This window comes from Poeciliopsis prolifica, unplaced genomic scaffold (genome assembly GCF_027474105.1).
Source record: "Poeciliopsis prolifica strain line A6 unplaced genomic scaffold, Auburn_PproV2 SCAFFOLD015, whole genome shotgun sequence".
Classification (NCBI taxonomy): Eukaryota; Metazoa; Chordata; class Actinopteri; order Cyprinodontiformes; family Poeciliidae; genus Poeciliopsis; species Poeciliopsis prolifica.
Window position 1 is genome coordinate 2057680 of NW_026562390.1, and position 13219 is coordinate 2070898.

At 37.1% G+C, this 13219-nt stretch overlaps 1 protein-coding gene across 2 annotated transcripts in view; it reads left to right on the top strand.

Moving 5' to 3' along the window:
* igsf9a (immunoglobulin superfamily, member 9a) overlaps positions 1-9813 on the top strand; it is a 53546-nt gene extending 43733 nt beyond the window's left edge. For both annotated transcript variants that reach the window (XM_055040323.1, XM_055040324.1), the window contains exons 17-21: positions 1082-1243; positions 2464-2500; positions 2724-4784; positions 5622-5695; positions 6659-9813. In XM_055040323.1, coding sequence (XP_054896298.1) covers positions 1082-1243; positions 2464-2500; positions 2724-4784; positions 5622-5695; positions 6659-6816 — 2492 coding nt within the window. In that variant the 3' untranslated portion in view covers positions 6817-9813. The remainder of the gene's footprint in view (positions 1-1081; positions 1244-2463; positions 2501-2723; positions 4785-5621; positions 5696-6658) is intronic.
* The last annotated feature ends 3406 nt before the right edge of the window (positions 9814-13219 follow it).

Consider the following 13219-nt stretch of genomic DNA (forward strand, 5'->3'; position numbering starts at 1 on the left):
TATTTTTTTTTTCTTCCTGTTCGACTTTTATTTGTGTGTGACATGAATGTTAAATCAGACGTAGGAGTCGATCAGCCTCAGCTCAAATCTGCTTTTGTTTAAACAGCTGTGCTGAGTTTCGGACATCTGGCTGCAAAACAAACATGTTCAAGGATCAACAATTAAATAAGACATCAAATCTATACCCAAATCATTATGATTTAACAATGACTGTTCTGTGAAGACATTTATATTGTAAAGAGAGAAATGAAATGAGGAGTTAATCTGCATTTAGCTGTCAAAGATTGTAGAAAAACAACTGTGTCACTGAGAATAATTATTAAGAGGTAGATCTAAAAATTAAATAAGAAAGATGGACTCTTTCTGAAAACTGGGCTCACAAAACAATGTTTCAAAAGTAAATTGGTAAAAGATCAAGTTGATTAATCAATGTTTAGTTTGAACAAATGGTTTAAAACTTCCTAATTTGAGTTTATTTTTAAAAACAAGGAGGGACAACATAAATAAGAACAAAAATAATTAGCTTAAAACTACTTTTCTGTTTGAAAAAGAGTGAACCTTGATTTAGCCCTTATCTCAGTTTAATGAAATATGTCACTTACCAACTCAATAATTATTAAAAATTTGTAATTAAAACCATGTTATAATACTCATGAGCCTTTGCAATATACTGGGCCAACAAATAAATTACATTATAGACAAAATTATTACAAAATAACTCACAAGACAAGAAAACCTATGTAATAATAGTAATAGTAGTAAAAGTAATAGTTGTAGCAGTGATATTAATAATAATAGTAATAATGACAACTGTACATAACAACCGGACATAAAGCATCAGAATAATTACTAGCTCTTTGCCAATGTACACCTATACTTTCTTTGTCTGTCTTATATAACAATAAATGAATAAAAATGTAATATTTAAGTAAAAACAAAATGTGTTTCATTCAGGTCAAAAATCAAGGTTTGATGTTTTTTGAGAATGAAACTTGGAGTTTGGTCATTTATTTTTCTACGTGTGGCTGAATTCACAGTCACTTATTTCTTTGTCTATTTAGACGTATTTGTGTGTTTCCAGAGACGGAGAGCTTCGCAGCCACGTCTACGTTTGTCCCGGAGCCGTTGCTGGCCGGTGTGCTCGCCGGCGTCGGCTTCATGTTTCTGGCGCTGGTCTTGTTGCTCGGTTCTGCCTGCTTCGTCAGCCGCAGGAGGGACCGTCGCCGCAGGAAGACGGAGAACGGTAAGTACTCATCTCCCATTGAAGACTTAGCACATTGTGATGAACCGCATGTTGAATGTGATCATTTATTCAGTAAAGTATTGAGCCACTTCATGTCTGTGTAATAAATTTACTCTTCATGGATTTAGGAATTAACTTGTCTCTTCCTCACCCATCCAGTTGTAAAAATTATGGATGTTGTTTACGTTGCTTGCTGATTTGTGTAATTTCTCATTAGTTGGTGATAAATGAGTGATAATTAAGTTTAGCTTGAGTCATTGAAGGCATCCAAGATTAGTTGAACAAATTTAATATCTTATAATTTTCCTATTAACTAAAATTGTTGTTTGTGATCCACCAAAACTCATAATCACTTTAAAAAATAGCACCTTTTGTTATGTTTTTCACCCATGGAGGTCACCATTTTTAAACCTGCAGGGTAAACACAGAGGCTAACTTTACCTGAGTAGTTGTTCATCATGTTGTTTGTTGGGTGTAATGTTAGATGATGCCACACTGTGTCACAGTTGGCTGTAATAAAAAAAAAACAGTGAGGTTAATGTGGATAATTTCCCACATGGAAAAAAAGAGGAGCGCAGGAGGCGAGCAGGAGGGAAACATAACTTCCAACGGATGTGCCTTTGTGCCCTCAACATTTCTCTCCAGAAGACTTTGAGTCATTTGTACGAGCAAAACTCGACACTGGAAGTTTTTTAAGTGCTAACGTAGCTCTGCGCCATTAGTACCAGCGGTACTACTGGCCCTCAGTTATATCCGGACCAGACAGAGAGCTATAACAGTACTTACCGGATCACACAGTTCAACCTGAAGTACGTGTCACTCATTGTTTCATTTATGAAGCTGAAGACGGCGGCAGCAGCAAACACCAGTTGCTACGGCCCACACTGTCCTCTTCCTGTGTTTGGTTCTCCTCATCTTCATCATCTCTTGTGATTTCTACATTCCCATTGCTCCCCAGTTCAAATTGAAAAGACTTAGACATTACTCATGCTGTTTTGACTGGACCCAGCCAGGCAATGGGACCATTAGACGTCACTTATCCAGAATGCATTGCAGCGTGAACAACATGGCAATGCTCCTGAGACAATATTTTATTAACATTTCTAAAAACTTAATAAACTACAGTATTGTTACAACAAATCATAGACTCTTGATGGGGTTGATTGTTTTTCACTTCCTGGTCAAAGTTGTTCATCTTACACTTCATCCCTCCCTTTCAGAACCCCTTCCTGCCATCTATAAGTGCTCCCCATCAATGTGAGTACCCCTTTATCACTCCACTGCAATATTAGACAGTAACCTTTCTCTTTTTCCTTCCTTTGAATGTGCTGAAAATGCCAACAGGTTTCTGTTTCATCTTCTTATCTCCCTCGCGAAGACCTATTCAAGCTGCTGGCTGAACTTAAATGCAGTCAGTTTTTCTTCCACTAATAAATCTCTCTCCTCTGCCCTTCCCCGTCTTTTCCCCTCACTCTCACAGTAAGACTTCAGGCTCCAGTAGTCCAGACAGTCTGTTGAAGAAAAGCCTCCTTCCAGCCAACTCCCACTACCCCACAATGTCTTCCACCACTTCTTCCTCTCAGACAGACTGCTCCACTTTGAGCACAGAAAAAAACCGTCGGCGCAGGACTCTAGAGCCGTCCTACAGCAGAGGCCGCCTTAGCAAGACTACCTCTTTAATTTCTCCCTCCATTGAGTTGATTTCTAGAGGTCCGGATGGCCGGTTTGCATTCGATGACTATGACACAATAAGTGTTAACAGCAAAACGATTTCCAGAGTCAAAAGATCTGTGTCGCTCCACTTGGAAAAGGAGGACAAGAAAGACCTGCCATGTGTGCTTTCTGTTGACGTTCCTCCGTTTAAACTGGAGAGTGATTCAAGTCAAATGCGCAGCTTTAGTCAACTCCCACCACTTCAGGAAAGCTACATTGTTTCGCCTGATCAGAATAGCTTGTATTCAAACACCAGTTTTTGTACCATGCCTCGTGTCAACAGAGGACTGCCTTCAGTATTTCCCGTCCTGCCTCATCTCCGAGCCAGCATTGGTCAGCCTTCAACATCAGCAAGCACTTTGGTTCTCCAAATGGAGCATGAACGTGAGAAAGGGAACCTCAGTCGGTGCCTGAGGCTGGCACAGGAGCGAGAAGAAATGGAAAGGGAGCTGCGATGGTACACACTAGAAAGAAACTCCATGAAAGTCAAGACAGAGCAAAGACAAACAAGCAATGGGGACGAAAGTGTTGAGGGTCTTATGTGGGAATATAAAAGCAAGACTTTACCAAACATCTACCGTCAAGGTGGTAAGGAGAGATCTAGATACCATACATCGTCCTCACCCAACTGGGAAGCCCATCCTTATGACTCAAGTTCAACTTTGAATCCATTCAGAGATTATTTGAATACGTCTCCCCCTTTGACTCCTTCTTTTTCTCCCTATTTTCTTGAATCATTTACTAAGAAACCCAATGGAGTCCGTCACTCTTTTGTTGACACCTCAACTCTCTCTCACCAGAGGTGTCGAGTAGATCCGCCACAAGGCTACCATAGTCCAAGACGATTCTTGTCCTTTGACCAAGAAACAAGTGACTCATTTCGTAATCCACAAAAGGAAAACATTCTTAGTAATAGCTCAATGTTTCACAACAGAAACACTCCAGATTCAGTACCAGACTCTACAAGTTTGGAAGAAATGCTCAGTGAACCAATTGGTTCAATTGGCAAAGAGTCATGTGTCGAGATGAGCGTAGACGAGCCGGAGTTTGAGTTGCCCACGTCACAACCTGCGAAGCCCATGTTACACCACAGGATTGCTTCTCATGTTCAACACGGCTGCTCGCTGTCTCAGCGAAGCAGGCGTGAAGACATGAGAAGGAGCACGAGCTTCAATGGCAGCAGGAATGCTTCTGTTGGCAGCTTTGACATGGGTCATCACAGTCAGCACACCTCAGGTCCAGAACACTGGAGAGCTAAGACCCAAGGTCCCAAAACCTTGGACCGCAGTAAGCGAAGTCAGAGTCTAGACTTGAGGAGGCAGAAGAAGAGTACCTTTCTCACACCATCCGCATGGGTAGAGTCACTCAGCCAAGAGGACTGTTCGGTTGAATTGTCTCAAACAAGTACTGAAAGTGAGCAACATTCCTCAACTGCTGTGGGTCCAACTCGCAGTCGAAAACCTGACGTGTCCCACTTCTGTCAACTTAGCCCCTCAACTGACACTGCCAATCATCCAACTCCCAATCAGGACACAATGAAGAAATCAGATTATATTGTCAGCCTGAAGGAGGTTTCTACATACTTTCCGCCCATCAGCAACGACTTCGAGGCACTGGAAGTGGACTCAGGAGGCTACGAGGGAGTGACAGACTCCGGTGGCAGCTACAGCAGCTACGCTAGCAGCGGCCGCGGCAGCATGGAGACTGCTAACGGGCATCTGCCCTTGTCTCACCTGTCCCCAATGCTCACAGACTCACCTGCCACTGCAGAGGACACTCAGGGGGGATCAGAGCACAAGGAAGGTGGACAAACAGAACCAAAACGAAGGTGACGGGACACACAGATTTACTGAATTTTGATTTAGTTGAAGACGATGTCAGGGATTTTAGATAAGCTGTATGGTCACTGTCAACGCGAGCCCATTACTCATCTATTGTCTAAAAATCAATAACTGGTGACTGAATAGAACAAAGAACAGTTGAGAATATAACGCAGACAGGTCGTGCATAGAGGCTTTACATGCTAATGTAGCATGCAAATGCAAAAGCTATTATGCTAAAGCACTTGTAGGAAACCTAGTAATACGTACTAAAGTTAATACATCATGCTTAGAAGTATGTTTTTTTTGCTTGTTAAATTTTGCCTTCTGGTGTTGGTTTGACAGAGCTAACAAAATGTCAATTTTAAGGGTAAAATTAGCATGCAATATCCTGCATATAGCAGCTTTAGCAAGACCATGTATAGAAATTATATTAAATACTACAATTAAATAAGTCACTCTGATAATAGTGACCATAATAAAGTTAACATTAAGATGCTAATGCTAAAGCAAAACACAATTGTGATAAAGTTAGCATTTACAGCTCTAATTTTATAATACTTAAGATAACATAAGCATGATAATTAGTATACTATGCACCTTCAATCATGCTAAACAAATGTCTTGCTTGCTAACGCTAGTATTGTTGTTCTAAGGCTAACATTAGCAGCCAAATTCCAATTTATTATGCTAAAGTAATTGCTAGCATACAAATGCCAATGAATCGATTGTTAGCAAGCTAATACTAAGGCTGTCATATTAAATCTATCAAAAGTTCACTTACACTAATTCCGAAGCAAAAAGTAACGCTAGCATCTGCAGCTAATCCTTTTGTTCCTCTTTAGGAGGCAGCTTTCGGTAGATGAGAATTATGAATGGGATGCTGGCGACATTGGCTCACGGCCTGGAGAAGAAGATGGTGAGAATTTAAATTTTCTAGATTGTAAATTAATGTTTTAAAGCAAAATTACTTGATTAAATTACACAAAGGAGCTGCTAAATAGATTAGTTAGTAGATTTTGATATTTATCCACATAGTAGCTCTGTTTTACTGTTGCCACCTAAGTTGTGTACTTTACATTGTTAATTTAATCTTTATTATTTTGTATTTTTGGATTATGTATCAAATGATCAATGATTACACGTGATGTTATTTAATTTTACTAATTTTTGTAGTTTCATATTTAAAGCCTCACGTTCAGAGAAATATTGACAATAAATTCAGAATGAAATATTGACATTTAGATTGACTGATCTGGTCACTTGAGTATAGAAAATTATTTAAGTAATGTAAAAATAAGGCCAAAATTATAAAAAGAGTGAAAAAGTACATTTTAGGTGATGTATTTGGATTTATGTCGACCTTTTGTAGTTTTGAGAATATTTTAGTGATATTTTAACTATTCTCTTGCTATGTTTAATTTTTACACGTTTTGAAATAGAAACCAAAAAATATCAAAAATATCAAAAAAATGAAGCTGCATGACGTATTGATAATGTAAAAAATGCAATTACAAAGAAATTATGGGACATAAACATAGAAGTTATATTTTAAGCAATAATAATAAAAAAAGAAGATTTAAAATGTCCTTTAACTTTCACCGTTTGTAGTTTTGGATTGTGATGGAAGCCAACATTTAAAAAACTAATTCCTGCTAAACTTTCTTCTGCCTGGGTAACATTTTTAAATATATTTCCTTGAACGAATTTAGAGAAAGGTCAGGTCTCTCTTGGAAGAGTCTGTTTTTAATACCAGCCCTTAAGCAGCGACTGTTTCTCTCACATGGATGTTCACCATCAAGGAGATGAAATTTATACATCAAATACCAGCTGAGGCTGAAAAGAAAAATAAAATAAAAACCTTTTCCTTTTGTACCTGCAGACGTTCTCCCAGCACCGAACCCGCAGAAGCCCACCGCCAGCCGCAGCCGTCCCAGCATGCCGCGCTCCGAGAAAGCACACAAACGTTCGTCTGCGTCGCTGCCGGGGCATCAAAGCAGGCGCTCTGCTGAGCCAGAACCGGACGCCGTGCTGTTCTGACGGCGTCGCCACTCGCCTCGTCTCTCCCGGCGCCGCCGCCGCCACGGCTCGGAGCACCGGGCGACGAAAGCTCACGCCGGAGAAAGTGAGCTCTTCTGTGATCCAGCTCTTTTATTTAATTTTATTCCAAAAGTGGATAAAAGACGAGAGTTTTTTTGGCAGGTTTGGTCTTTTATAGCACAGAAATTCACATTTGACCTAATTATGCTTAGCACAAAGATTACAAACCCCTTTGTTTGATGAATCTCATCTTGTAGGATTTAGACAAACTCATGCTTTGAGATCCAGCGATATTAAATTTGCAGAAAACGTCACGCACTGAAACAAAAAAATACTTTTTCCCAGCTAGTGTAGATTTACTCACCAGGGAGAACAAACAGCATTAAGATGTAATTTATTGTTCTTAAATATGGGAGAATATAAATAACATAAGGCAGTAGCTGCGTATGTGGAGTACGCTACCATGAATGATTTTCTTTAGCTAAAATCTCGTCTTAGTTCCCAATAAACCAAACTTTTTGAGACCAAGATCTACTTTTTCTACCTCATAACACAATTATAAATGAAACTTTATTGACTTATTTTATATGCAAATACCCAACAGTTATAGCAGAAATATTTAAGTGATAGAAAACCTGATGCAGTTTCTTCCTCGGTGAGATTCTGGGAGAAGGTTGTTAATCGGTTATTGTAGATCTGAACTCTGGTTTGATGAGAAATGTCGGTCTAACAGGAGGAACCACAGAGGTCTGTCAAAATAAAAGCTCATCTTGTGAAGTTGGGATATTTTTCCAGAGGAATCGCCTCCAACCAGAAGTTGGACAGCATTTTATTTCAATGTCATTAGTGAATGTTAGCACCTCGTTTTCAGCAGCGGAGCTATAAAGGCTGATAAAGGTTATTATTTTGGAGGAAGCATCATCAACATTTCCACTATAGTCAAAAATAATTATCATATTTGAAAGAGAAAAAGCCTCTCAGACTCTGAGTTCAAAGCAAAACGCCAGAGACACCAAATAGACGATTATACAGTTAATTTATTTTCATATCATTATCTTGGTAGAAGCCATTTGTTTGCTACTTAATGAAATATGTTTGTCCTATTTGATGTTTGTTGTGACATTTACATCAAACAAACGAGGTAATTAGTCATTTATTGAACGTTCAGAAACTACAGTGGCTTTAACGAGCCGCAGCAAAGGTAAAATAACCCAAACAGGTGATCAATTCAGAACCACTCGGACCTTTTTACTCTCTCGTCGGAACCGCCCAGCAGAGATCATGTTGGCCGGTTCCAACATGATCAACATCAACTTCAGGCTTGAAACCTGATGTTTCAGGCTTGATATTTATTTCTCCATTATTACTAAGCCTCTCATGAACACAGCAGTGGCTGATTGGCTAATTTAAACTCCTGCTCCGATAGTCAGCCTCTTTTTCTTGTTAATGGAGCCCAAAGTCTCTGAATTGTGCAACGCTTTGCTGAAACAATAATTACTGAGGCCATTTATTGGAGCACATTTTGTACATTTTCAATTATTTTTATTCTTTAATGAATTTACAAACGTTTTGGATCTTTTAAGTGCGTCAGAAGAGGACGTTCAGTTTGTCACCTGCTAGCAGCAGCTAGCATGTTTAAAAATGAACAACTCTATTGACAACAGTTAAAATCATAAAACCAAACACTGCAAAATTACTCATGAAACACTTTGTGATTACATTTGTCTAAAATACATGTTGAAATATAATTAATACTTGTAATGGAAACAGCTGATCCTAATGAGTACCACAGTTGCCCATGGTAACCAAGAGCCGAACTTAAAACACCAATAATTATCTAAAGAATGAGACGCACTGACTAAACAACATGAATTCAAAGAATAAATAAAAAACATTTTGACAAACTTCACATAATTAGTGAAGCAACTCTTAAATTATTCAGGGAGAATTTCAAAAACATTCGACAAGGCAGTCGAGTCACACTATTGGTTAGCATTTTACAAACCAGCCAATCAGGGAGCAGCATTTGTTTTATTAGCCAATCATTGATTGTAACCCCAAAAGCAGAGAAAAGGAAGTAGCAGCTGTGCTAAAACAATTTCTACTGAGCAATATTAAAGCACATCAAGGTATATTTGGTGTTGGAACTGTTAAAGTAGGCAGTTATAAGCATCTTTACAGGAGGTTTAACGTGTTTAACGTGGGATCTGTATGAACTGGACGTGCCACAAAAATAAATAAATCAGAATAAATTGACCTGTTTTCAGGTTTTGGTTTTAATAATTACATAAAACTGGTTAAAAAAAGTTTTCTCTCTAATTCTAATCAACTCACCGGGTTTTCTTTTTTTTATTTTATCGCCTGTGATTTATTGTTGATATATTAAGATGTGAATATATTTTTTACTAAAAGTATAAATCAAGGCCAAAAACTAGTTAACTATACATGAATCCTCACGAGTTTCTGATTCATCTGCAGGGGCAAGAATCAATATGTTAGATTATTGTAGTGTTTTAAATATATTTTTAAAAATTGAGTCTTTATTGTAATTAGTAGGTAAAGATGTGAGAGGCGTTAAAGAGGATTAATTATGCTTTTTGTCCATTTTTGCTTTCTTCTGTTAGGTTTCTCATGACATCTAAGAAATTTAAAAGAAATATAGAATAATGATGTATTTTTTTTGCAAGAGATGTTAAAGTTATAACGTAGCTTCTTTTTAGAAAGAGATATTGAATTGATTGAATATTACAGGTTTTATTTTCAGGGAATATATTGTCATTTCCTAAATGTTTGGGATAAGAAAAATCTCAAAAGGAATTTAAAACTGTAAATTCAGCATTTTGATTTGGTAGAAATTTACTTACCAATTTTTTGTAAGTGAAGTATGAAACAAAATGGCTGCCACGTTGTAGGATGGAGATCGGATCCAACTTTAATGCTTTTAAATCAAAGTTTCTTTATGTTTGTTAAAAATTAAAGTATGTTTTTATATTTTGATGTTGTTGTGAGCTTCATTTTGTGTCACAGGTATTTAGTAAGTTCAATTAATAACAGGACAGAATTAGAATAATTTAAATATAGAAGAAGTCTCTCGTTTAGCTCCGACTACACAAACGTTTCACTACAAAATGCCATCGCTGTTAGCTTAGCTTTCTATTTATTAGCTTCCTTCATGTTCCACTCACACAAAAATCTTATTGTATTTGTATTTAATTAGCAATATGAACAAACAGTCGAACAAATACGCAAAATCTGAGCAAAAACAAATCAGAATTAGCATCAACCAAAATGTTGTGTGAATGTAAATGTTCTACAGTTGACTAATTGAGAAAACTCTGCTTGTACGTGATGTTTTCTTAGGAATGCCTACCAGAGTAAAGTATGCATTCAGATTAAGTTTTTAAATATAAATACCTTTGTTTGATGATGCTAACAAAATGCCAATGTTTACCATGCTAAAGCTAAAATTAGCATGCTTTGTGCTATAGCACAGAAGTATATCAGTACTACAATTAAATAAGACATAATAGTTATCATGCTAAAGCTAATATAAACATGCTAATACTAAAGCTAAGGACAGATTGGAGAGTATAAAGCTAATGTGCTTAGGCTAATATCCAGCAAATTATACTATGCACATTTAGTCATGCTAAAGAAATGTCTAGCATGCTAATGCTAGTATTGTCGTAAAGCTAACATAGACATGCTAACACTAAAGGTAAGGACAGTGCCGATGTGCAAAAGCTAACATTTATAAAGCTAAAGTTATTGTGCTTAGCCTAATATAAGTAGGATAATTAATATACTATGCACATTTAGACATGCTAAATAAATGTTTAGCATGCTAAGTTGCTAACAATACTCGTTATTAGCTAACAATAGTCATGTTAGCTTTGGTATTGTGTGAAAGCTAACATAAACATGCTAATACTATAGATGGGACCAATGCAAATGTACTAAAGTTAGCATTCATTTAGACGAATTTTTGCCAAAAACAAAAGTTCCTGCAAATCTTTTTAACTGTAGTTTGTTGCTGCACCTGCTGAGCGTCCTTTACTGAAATCCGTCACTGCATTTTCCATTCGTGACAATGCTGACCTTTTTAAGGGAACAGAAAGAAAAATTCAAATGGGATACTATTACCTGTGCTGCAGACGGCACTCGGTCACTTTGAGCCATTCAGACGGTGAGGAAGAGGACGAGATGATGATGATGTGCACTTCATCTTCGCATGGTTCATCATGTTCACTTCAACGACTTTGTGCTTTCATGTTCATTTTAGGATTTTAGTCGCCTGATAATCACGAGAGTCGTCAAAATGGCTAAAAAAGGCCCAATAGTTTGAGAGCCGCCTGAATCTTTGACTAACACGAGGAGAGTTTAAGTGTTTTAATTTAATCAAGACTTAAAAGAAATGAAAACATGTTTATTTCTTTCAAGGAGAAGCAAGAGACGAGTGATATTCCATACACAAAACAACCAAGAGAATTAGATTAAAAAGCATAAAATAGTGGAAAAATATCTGAAAATGCCAATTTAAACACCTTTAAATGTTTAAATCAGTTATGAGAATTATTTTCTGTAAAAATAGTTTAGAAATGATCTGGTTTACAGTTTTAATCATGTCTATTGTATGAAATGGCCTTTAAATAAAATTACATTGAATTTATTTAAAACTAGTCAGGAATCTGTCAAATAAAACACTTTTTTGTTGTTTTTATCCCTGTATACATGCAGAAATATAAAAATTGACTCATATTCCCTTGTATCACACATTATTCTCGTTAATAATTACCTCAATGCTGCAAAGCATTGTGGGAAATCCATTCAATAAGTGAATAAAGGCCACATTTAGTCCAAATCAATGTTTTTGTAGTTTTCTCTCTCTCTAAGGTTGTTTCTGTGAGGATTAGTCATGACAGAAATAAAATCTAAAACAAACATAATCTCTTTCTAAAACCGACAGTCGAGGGCCAAATGAGAAAAATAAAAAATAAAAAGCACCCGACTGATTGTTGACGCGGCAGCAGAACCAAGTAAACAAGATTGTTTTGAGGATTTAGTGCGATGCTCCGCTGGTTGGAGGATGAATTACTTTCAAATGCCATGAAGTCGCTCATAAAGCATCAAACTAATTAAGTTCCTGTGAAAGAAAATATCACATAGAAAACTGTAAAGAGCAGCCATATGGTGCCGGTTTTCTAATTGAAAGATGGAGATTAGTGATGCATAAACTTCACCAACTGGAGGCTGCTTTTTCGAAGCGGCTAAAATAAAAATTTTTTAAATGTTTGTCCAGAAATGTTGGATCAGTTTTTGTTGCATCCAAACAGTTTTTTCCCAGTTTGCCGTTTTGTTTTTATTACACCAAAAACGGCGTTTCTCTCATATTTTATTTTCCACACACACAGCGCCACCTTTCATTACATTTTTTTAGCGCAGTAACGTAACCGTTGCCCTCAGTCGTCATAAGAAACACAAATGAAATCTACCGCCCTGAAATTGGGCTCCGTCTCTTTAAGAAGCTCCTGTTCGTTCCAGCGGTGCTCCTCGTTATGCTGTTTACAAGATTCAAGTCAAACTACACTCCAGGTATGTTTTTAACATCAATAAAGTTGATTCAGCAATTCAGCAAACAGGAATAATTTTGGTTACTAAAAACATTTAGTTTGATTCAGGATCATTTTTAATAATGACTTTAGCTTAAAAATGACCATTTTAATCTGATTGGGAATAAATTGATGCAACTTTGCATTAAAAGTAAGACTTTTTGTGCAGCTTCACACAAACGTTTTCATCATTTACTGTATGACATTTTGTGACATCAGTCATAAACATAAAGACTCCTTCATATCAGGACTCAAGTAAAGTTTTAACCCACAGTTTCTGTGCATCGCTTAGAAATCTGAACGATAACAGAGAAAAATTAACTTTTGGACAGATTTTAAAGCAGAAAAGCACCAATTATGAAATTTTAGTTCATGGATGTCTGCAGCAGAAACAGGCAAAATTATTCCTGTTTTCTTTGTACCTAGGAAACCAACAATAATTGGAATAGTAATTTTAATCTGGATGACGCGGTGTGAGCTTATTTTGTTAATCAAATTCTGTTATTTGTTTTTAAATATAGCTGTAGCGTTAATTATTTTCTGTTTTTTGTCTTCTGAAGCTGGCTGACATTAAGGGATGTTTTCTCTCTTTTATTTTAAACGCAGTGAATCAGATTGTGCTTCAGTTTTTCCTTTTGTTCCAGCAGTTCTGCGTCCGGCGATAACCGCCTTCTGCCGAGGAGCTGCAGGTGTGAAACAAAGCTGCAGGTGAAGACTTTCATGTTACTTTGACAAAGTGTGAAAATCCTCGGCTTTAATTAACTCCAACTTGCTTCCAGCTCACGGCGTCTGAT